Below are 9,089 nucleotides of genomic sequence, written 5' to 3' on the forward strand. Positions count from 1 at the left end.
CGCCACCGGAAGAGGGGGCGGTGGGAAGCGGCCCCCGTAGGGCACCGGCGCCCCCACCCCATGTGCGAGGGGGCGGGGCGGGGCGCAGCGCCATGCTTTTTCCTGCGGCACAAACGAGGAAAAAAAGGAAAGGAAAGGTCGAAAGAAAGGAATTCAGGCGAAACGAGTGGTGGGTGGGAGGGCTCGATGTCGCGCGGCGGGGGCGTTGGTAAAAACCTTTTTTTTTTCGGCTTCGTTGTTTTCTTTTGGTCGGCCTCTCAAAGGGCGGCCGAAAAACATGTTTCCCTCACCAACGCGATTCTTCCTCCTTCCCCGCCAACCGCCACTTCAAACGAGCGGTCACCCCCATCCAAAAGGCAGCCCCCGTCTTCCCCCGGCTCTTCGACAGAGTCGCTTTCTTCATCCCCCTCCCGCCCCTCCCGCGTGACGCAAATGCACCGTATAGGGGAATTGTGTCTGTACGTGGAATGGGGGTATTCCCTGTGCTGGTGAAAGTGGTAAAGCCATCCTTCGCGCGTGGCGGCGATCAAGTCTCCGCGGCGGCGCTTGAGCAACGCGAGGGAGGCGACTTCCCCGGGCCGATGGTACGACACCGCCTTGGCGGGAAGACCGCCAGGTAAAGTTGACCGCGGGTTATCATGGTTACTGCCAATTGTTGAACTGTACATGTTTGAAATTGATTCCGACCGCCTTCGGTGCTCTGCGATGGCCCCGGTGTCGTGCAGCAAAAAGTATTCCCGCACCAAAACGCCGGCATTCATATCCCACAAAATCACACGCCCATCCTCACCCCCAGAGAAGACAAAATTGCCGTCCACAAGGAGTGTTGTGACTGCTTCCGTGTGGCCGACCCGCTTTTTCTTGGCTGGTTGCATGAAACTGCCATGTTTGCGCAACTGCGGCTGCTGCTGTGGACGCGGCAAAAAAACTAGGTGTGGCGGGGGATTGGCTGGCCGCCAAGGCGACGGCGGTCGCGATGGAATAGAACGGCGCGGCTCCAAGTCTCGCGCGTCCCAAGAGGTAATGGTGCCACCGCCATCACCAACAATAAACAACTTGTTGGTCTCATCAAATGAGACACAATGAAGTTCATTTTGACTAACACGAGTGCGGCCGTGCGGCTGTGCCTTGGCCTGCTCGGGATATTCCCAAACCGCCAAGTAACCATCAAAAGATACAGTTGCAAGCAGTTCAATAGGCTCCGTTCGTCCAGAATCTTCGTTAAATGGTTTTTGCCGCGCAACTGTGCGCCGACGCCCCTCGCTTCTCGCGATGTGAGCTCCAACGAGGCCAGACACGGTGTTGCGATGAAGCCCCTTGTGCCATGCACATGTCGCAACCTGTTGATCGCACGGCCAATAACGGATACTCCCGTCGTCGTGCCCTGTCACAACAAGGTGCCAACGGTTACTGAAATAAACACTTGTCGTGTCATCGCAGCCGGCAATCTGTACTTCAAGCGCTGATCCGCTCCGTTTGTTTCGTATGACGCGAGGGGGCACTTCGAAAGGGGAAAGAGCACCGTCATATTCAAGCGGCTTGTGCGGAATGGTTGTGCAGAGGTCTGCTTCCTTGGAGAGTTCTTGATGGTGGTACGCACGGATAGGCTCAAAGGAATCTCCCCAGAAACGAATGGCACCATCCACGGAGCAGGAAATCATGCGGAGACGGTCACCATCATCTGCCTCTCGCAGTGATTGCTGAAACCACGACGATGCAGTATCGGTACTTTTCAACTCATCCTCCTGGGTGTTAATGCTGTCCTTGTCGCCGCAACCGTGTATACCATCTCCAAAGCGGAAGGTGCCCGCACTTCCTGCCGCCCTGGCACCAGCTGTGCAAAGCAAAGGGCCATGCTTTTTGGGGAACACAGATTCCTTCAGGATCTCATTACCAAGAAGTGTGTGTGTATGCGCCTTCAAAGCGTCACGCGATGGCAATGGGGCCCCTGGGCGAAGGAAAATTCCCACAATGGCATCTTCGTGTGCTTTAAATTCCAGCCGAGCATGTTCCGCAATTTCAACGTCGCACAACTCCATTCCCATGGTGCAAGCAACAAAAAAGGGTATCTTTATCGCGCCCATCGGTTCCTCGTCTTCAACCTTCAATGCTTCTTCTATATCGCTTCGCTGTTGATAAAAACATGCCACCCGTCGTTGAGGTCTGTACATTTTTCGTCTCCGAGTGGGTATGCCGTTATTAGCTCCAGCACTTTCATAGTGTCGTGTGCCGCACGGCATTAACCGCAATGCAATATTGCGTTTTCCGCCGTCACTCACAGTGGGAACAGTCCAAGAGGTAAGCATAGCATTAGATGCGTTGTCCCACACAAATACAGTATTGCGGTTGTCTAGCAGTAGCAAATAGTCACACGAAGAAACATAGAGCAGGTCTATGAAACGCAGCGCCTCATCGTTACCATTTGTAACCCCATCCTCACCGTTACTCACCGTGCGGCTGTTGCTACTGTTGTTGTATTGCATTTTTCCACCTTCCTGTTGTTGTTGCTGCTGCTGCTCCGTAGAGGTCGATTGGGTACCGCCGCCGCGCTTGCCATCACTCCCACCACCAGCAGCACTCAAACTCGGATGCTCCACTACCGCCGCGACGCCCAACCGGGTCATATCAAGGAACCGTACCAAAGGGCTATAACCCACGGTAATGAACAAATTACGCTCCACAAGAGGAATGAGCCGCGTGATGGCGCTTGTGCTTTCCTCCTTTACGCGAAAACGGCTACCAGGAGCGCTCGCCAAACGCGCCTCTTCGCTGAGGGTTTGAAGGGTCCGCGTCATGCGCAGTGCGCGTGAAATAAGGCCTCGATGGAGGAGCCGAAGCGCACGATTCTCACTGTGGTCCTTCTTTCGTACAGAATCCTCGTCCTGCCCGTAGCTTTCCTTCGCACCGGTGCGGCTAGACAGGGGTATTCCTCCTGTTGGTGGGGATCCGGTTTTCTGCTTAATATCAGATTCCGGTTTTGTGAGTGGGCCATGTGGATTGCGGAGGGCGTCCAAGAGCGTCTTCCTTCGCCCTTTTGGACTCTGCAGAAGGGGCTGCTGCGACACTGTAAAACCCCTGAAACCTGTGATGCAGCCACTCTCGCTTGAGACCAAGACGTCTTCACCCTGAACATTACGTCCAGGTGAACACCAAATATGCCGTATCCAACCGCCGCATCGAAAGACTTGGCGCCCAACATACAGTGGCGGAGCACTGTGGGCAATGGCGCTAGCTGGTTCGTCACTTGCCCATACCTTCACGGTGCCATCTACCCCACCACTGATCAGCAGCTCACAATGGGTGGCAAGGGTACTGATACCACCGCTGTGAGCGTGGCGGATATTCTGTGCCAGTCGCCGGGTGTGCACATAGGTTGAGAATTGTTGTGTCGGGCGTGCGTTGCGGGTTTCCTCCTCTTTATTGTATCGCTCTCGGAGGGCCGTTCTGTATCTTTGGTGCAAATCCCACACCAATAGCGTACCGTCAGCCCCACCAGATATTGCTAGATCATTACGTGCATCATACACGATACAGCATACACCACCAACCGGATGGTAACCCAGCAATGAAACACCACGGGGTGCGCGCTCACTGAGGCTATAGAAAACATCATCGAACTCTTCACCAGAGACATCTGATTCAGTACTGGATTCTTGTTGCTCCATAATTGAACTGGAGCTGTGATCCAATTCGTCCACAACACCCACTTTCCCTTCTTTACTCTGTTGCAACTCCAAGTGCATTCCCCGACGCCGCGGCGGTAACGCTGCGTATTGGCGGCGGACGTGGAGATCATCTGCGAATGCGTGCAAATTCATGTGCACCACTGCCCCAGTGTCATAACCCCACACCGCCTCGTATTCCTCAAGTGCCGGATCGTGGTGCGTCGACACACTCCGCATGGAGTGCCGTGCTTCCACATCATGTTCGTCTTGCACCGTTGCTTTACCGCTGGCTTTTCTACTACCATTGGTTCTACGTACAATTTCAAAGACAGTAAGACGTGATGAGGCCGCTTGGTCAAAGACAGAATAATTTTGTTCGTCCTGTGGAACCTCCTGGCCTCCCAGCGCGGTTGCTGACGACGGCGTGGGTGACGCCGCGTTTGCTCGCCGTTTTGCTTCTGCTGCCTCCCGCTCCATCCGCTGTGCTAAAGGACCAAGTTCTTTTACATTCTCACGCGGCACGGGCGGTCGCTTTGCAATCCCCTTGAGCAGAGTGTCCATGAACTCAGCAGTAGCCCCACCACTAACGTCTGTCCGTGCAACAAATGGCGGTAACACTGGGTTCGCGCGCGGTGAAATCGCATCCAGCAGAGATGCAAGTGTGAGACCAGTTAGACGAAACTTTCCTGCATGCTCTCGGAGTAGAAGTTCGGGAGGAACGCGTGGATAGCATTGCCGCCGCACAATCACCGTCGTGACGGGAAGAGGTGCGCCGGAATTCCCACTCATCACTCATGCAGACAACCACAAGCGCGCGGAGCAAACAAATGATGCGCCTTTGTCTTTTTTGATTCCTTTTGCACCTTCTTATCCCCCTTCGCTTGGGTCCTCTGGAGAATACCAGTTGTGATACAACCTCCCGAACTCACAACTGCTGCCTTAAAGAAAGAAAGAGAAGCCTAGAAAAAGTGTGAGTTACATGATCCACAGCAGTTAACACAGCGCTTACATTGCTCAAGATTGGTATGCATATACATATATATTTTTGCTTTAGGGTGTTGCAGCATCAGGGTTCTTATCATGCGGCCTACAGGACAGCAGGCATCTATTATATGCACCCACAGGGACCCATGGATTGCATACACGTTTGCTCATGTCTTCTGGGGTAAAGGGACGCCACAAAGTTCTCTACTGATCCGCAACCACAGAGAGGAATGGAATGTGTGACGACGCCTGTTTCAACATGGCATACTCCCCCCCCCCCCCCCCCCCCNCCCAAGCAAAACACTGAAAGTTCTCTTTTTTTGGCCCAATTCTTCTTCTTCTCCTTTCGTGGCACTCTAGCGCTTGTCATATCACCCAATTCTCTAATTGTGTTTCAAATCACTTTCACCCTTTTTCTGGTGTTAATTCCTTCTGCTATCAGGTTCATGGTGCCTTTCGTTTTCTCCGGGGTCTTATTATTTAAATCTCTCACCGACGTTACAACATGACCAGACCAACGTCGGACGGCTGCACCTTCGGGTACGCCCAATTGTAGAAATAGTAATGCAGACTGCCATCACCGGGGGCAAACTTGAGATCACCTATAAACGATGAGTTTTCAAGAATGTCAACGAGGTTGCAGACATCGAAACCCATTTTGAACGCAACGATTAATAAGTCGTTCATCAACTGCAACAAAGGAACGCTAGTGGCAACATAGTAGTAAACGTAGGCCGCCTTCAGCAATGAGTACTTGCTGTTTCCAATAACAGTAGATGGTAGTGCGTAGAATGAAAAGAAGTCAGTGATGCGTTTACCAGCGCCCTTGCTGCTTCCTTTTACGTTACCACCGCTGGTGTTGCTACCACTTTTGCCACTGCAGCTTCCTTCACCACCACTGTTGCCACCTTCACGCTCCACTACATAGGTCACCACAACCTCTTCACGTGGGAGAAGGTAGTGTGCCACCTCTTCCTCGTTGAANTTGCCACCTTCACGCTCCACTACATAGGTCACCACAACCTCTTCACGTGGGAGAAGGTAGTGTGCCACCTCTTCCTCGTTGAAGACAGGAGACACGTCGTAGGTGGCGAGCCTATCTCGCAGTAGCTTACACACCTCCGGGACGTCCTTCGGTTCCATGGGGCGCAGACCGCGTGTCTTGGGCGCATCCGGCACCTGATAGAACCGTTTCAGCATTGACATAGGGTTCTGAAACTTTTGATACTGCGGCGGAATCCTGCTGAAAGCTATGGCCACAAGTTTTTCGGGATTTAGACTGCGATGGAAGTACCTTCCTGAGGTAAAGGGCGTGGGCAGAAGCGCACCGGCGGTGTAGATGGCTTGCCATATGTTCAGCAGATTCACCCGGCGTGTAACCTCCTGGATAAGAATCGGTGCCATCCGTTTCTCCCGCAGCTGCTTGTGCACACACAGGAAGTTGATTTCACAGATAATACGAGGCTCAAGGTGATTCTCTTCTGCGTCTTTTTCGTTTTGCTGCTGCTCCTCGGACGTCTTTTTGGATGCAAGGAGCGCCTTCGGTGAGCCCATGCGCATCCTAAGAGGGACACCGGAGACAAAGCCCAACAGCAAATGGTCACGCTTGCGCCGAACCGCCACATGCCACGAGGGGTGGTAACCTGGTGGGGTCATTGCCCAGCGCAAGAACTCTTCTGGGTAGTTAAAGCGGAACATGCTGTCGTCATCCTCAACGTAGTTGTCACGCAGCAGCTCATAAATGGCACGCATGTCATCATCATCTTCCAAATTCGGCGTCCACCACTCAAAGGTGGATGCAATCGCGAGGGGCTCAGTGGAAACCTCGTCGACCGTCTTTATCCGTTCTACTGGACCGACCCGCTCAGTCTCCGCTGCCCCAGGCTGAGGAACCGGCTGCGTGCTCCAGAACCTGTGCAAAGTTGAGGCGTCGTCTGCCATTACAAGCTTAGCAGTACCACTGTGCTCTTTTCAGGTTTGTTGCTAGTGCTAAAGTTTGCACTATTCGCTACCCCTTTCGGCGCAGTTGCCTCTGAGTAAGTGTTTTTTTATAATTTTTCACTTCTTTAAACACTCATATATACATGTATGTATATATATACACACACATATATATATATATATATAAGCAACAAAAAAAGATGAGGTGAAAAAGCCAAAAGTTGTAAAGCTACCCATGCCCCAGTCACACACACAGACACAGACACAAACACACACACACACACACAAACACACAACCGCACACGTTGTACTTCTCCCCACTCATCCCCTACTGCACAAAATCGGGCATGTCCGGCATGTCGAGGAGGTCCTCCATCACACGGGCAACCACGAGCACCTGCAGCCAGAACCACCATTCTCGCCGTCGCCGCGCCTCGTCCGACGACACCCACCACACCTCCCGATCCACTGGCACTGCCCGTCGTGTCGCATGTGTTTCTTTCAGCACTATAACGCCACGAGCCTCCTTCACCAGACGTTCCACTTCATGCTGTATCAGGTCAGGGTCCACGGCGTCTCGGCTCAAAATACGCCTTTCATTCAGCTGCTGCTGCAATGACTCGTTGATGGCGCGAATGCCTGAAGCCACATCGCTCTCTAGTTTTCCCCGGGCTCCTCCTGCAAATGAAGCACCACTTGTGAGACAAACGCTAACAAAGTCATTCGGATTTTTCACACCCTCTTGTTTCCCAGACATCTCAACCGCCGAGCTGGCTTCACGTGGTACCGTCAGGAGCGACGCTGTGGGTGGTGAAGTCACGTGCTGCCGTGAGTTGAGCGTAGCGGCTTCTTCAAAAGGTACCCGCCGCGGCAGCTCCACACGTTGAAGATATTTCTTATCCCATTTGGGTATGTGTCGCGTGTAGAAGAACCAGCGGCGGAAGTCGACTTGTCGTCGGCGCCCAAAGCGCATAATGTGTTTGTGACGGAAGCGCGCGTAGCTTGGGTAAAGACCCCACCACGTCCACGCCAATAGCAACACGCCGGAGGTGTACACGTAGTCGCTGTAGAGTTTGCCAACCACGCCCAACAGCGCTTCGGCCCCATGCTGAAATGGGTTTTCATTCTCCTTGGCGATCGCCTCCAAAAGGGCGGCCTCACGAGCATCCTGCTCCTTGTCGTAAGCGGTGCGAACTCCAATTTGCGTCAGCACCATCCTTTTCCTCTCCTTTCTTAACTCCCCTTTCTCAGTCTATATGTGTGTCCCGATTGTGATGTGATGTGTGCGGGAGCAAAAAGCTCCTACGCCTTTCTTGTAGTTTACACTATTTTTTTTTGTGTTTTCAATTTGCATTGCAAGACAACAGTAGATAGTTGAGATCTTCACCACATTATGGAGGCAAACAGCCGCGGATATACACAGAACCCACTGACCTTCACTTTGACTTTTTTTGTCTGATCCTCGATCTCCCTCCTTTTTCACCTCTGACGCAATGAGCGATAATACCCCCCCCCCCCCCCCCCCCCCCCCCCCCCCCCCCCCCCACCCAACAAANCACACACACACACACGAGGAAAGAGATTAGGAGCAACAACAACATCAGCAGCAGCAAATACAAGGAAACATCACAAAATTGCATTCATGCGTGCTTGTGTGGTGTTTCGGTTCATTGAATGCGTATCATTACGAGAGGAGAGAATACCGCGCCAAGCATGGTTTTCCCACTTCCTCTTTGCAATGCTACACTCTGCGGGGCTCTCTGTCCATTAGCACTAGCGGTTGCAAGATAAGCACCTTGTTTGTCTCCCCCACACCGCCGTTGACGAACATCTCCTCCAGGATAAAATGTGCCTTTTCAACATTGAACATGACGTCCAATTCACACACATTTTCAAAATATTTATCAAGCGTCTCCACCAGCAGATGGATGAACTCATACATTGCTAGTTCCCCTTCCTGTTGCACGTCCTCTCCATCACCTGCCTCCGCTGATTGTGTTACTGGGGCACCGCTGCTCGACGGAGCCCCTGTGGGCACCCCACCATTCGCATTTGCTGGTACAGTGGATGAGTGTCTGTTGGTGACGCCCACAATGAAGAAGAGAGATGCATAGCGACGATATATTATTTTGTAATGCAGGTGTTCTAGGAAGCTGCAGTCTGCTTCGCGCCTCTGCAAGCATTTCCGCACAACCTCACCCTCAAGAGCTGTACGCTCAGCAATAGACATAAAGTTCGAATACTGGGCTAGGCGCGTCTGTCCTTGCTTATTCACGAGGAGAATGAACTCAATCGCCATCCCACAGAATAGATACGCGCTCCTTAGTCTCCTTCTACACAGTGGTGTACGAAACGAGAGCTCTAAGAGCCTATATGAACTCCAAAGACACCCCTCCAAAAAATAAAAAGGAAGAAAACCGTCAAAGAGAAAAGCACAACAAGTTTCCTCACACAACCACAGCTATATATTGTTGTTGTAATGCCTTACGGTTGATTAAT

At 52.4% G+C, this 9,089-nt stretch overlaps 4 protein-coding genes across 4 annotated transcripts; all 4 read right to left on the bottom strand.

Annotated features, from left to right (window-relative positions):
* Nucleotides 1-257: 257 nt before the first annotated feature.
* Nucleotides 258-4,454, bottom strand: DQ04_07051000 (hypothetical protein; the record flags this gene model as incomplete). Its single annotated transcript, XM_009314998.1, has 1 exon — nt 258-4,454. One exon carries the CDS (start codon nt 4,452-4,454, stop codon nt 258-260), a length of 4,197 nt encoding a protein of 1,398 aa, XP_009313273.1.
* A 693-nt stretch (nt 4,455-5,147) lies between these two features.
* Nucleotides 5,148-6,590, bottom strand: DQ04_07051010 (putative N-myristoyl transferase; the record flags this gene model as incomplete). The annotated part of the gene is made up of 1 exon (XM_009314999.1): nt 5,148-6,590. One exon carries the CDS (start codon nt 6,588-6,590, stop codon nt 5,148-5,150), a length of 1,443 nt encoding a protein of 480 aa, XP_009313274.1.
* Nucleotides 6,591-6,918: 328 nt separating this feature from the next.
* DQ04_07051020 (hypothetical protein) lies at nt 6,919-7,806 on the bottom strand (the record flags this gene model as incomplete). The annotated part of the gene is made up of 1 exon (XM_009315000.1): nt 6,919-7,806. One exon carries the CDS (start codon nt 7,804-7,806, stop codon nt 6,919-6,921), a length of 888 nt encoding a protein of 295 aa, XP_009313275.1.
* Nucleotides 7,807-8,331: 525 nt separating this feature from the next.
* DQ04_07051030 (AP-4 complex subunit sigma) lies at nt 8,332-8,889 on the bottom strand (the record flags this gene model as incomplete). Its single annotated transcript, XM_009315001.1, has 1 exon — nt 8,332-8,889. The coding sequence occupies one exon, from the start codon at nt 8,887-8,889 to the stop codon at nt 8,332-8,334; it is 558 nt and encodes a 185-aa protein (XP_009313276.1).
* Between the last annotated feature and the right edge of the window lie 200 nt (nt 8,890-9,089).

The sequence above is a fragment of the Trypanosoma grayi genome, assembly GCF_000691245.1.
Source record: "Trypanosoma grayi strain ANR4 Tgr_705_V1, whole genome shotgun sequence".
NCBI classification, from domain to species: domain Eukaryota; phylum Euglenozoa; class Kinetoplastea; order Trypanosomatida; family Trypanosomatidae; genus Trypanosoma; species Trypanosoma grayi.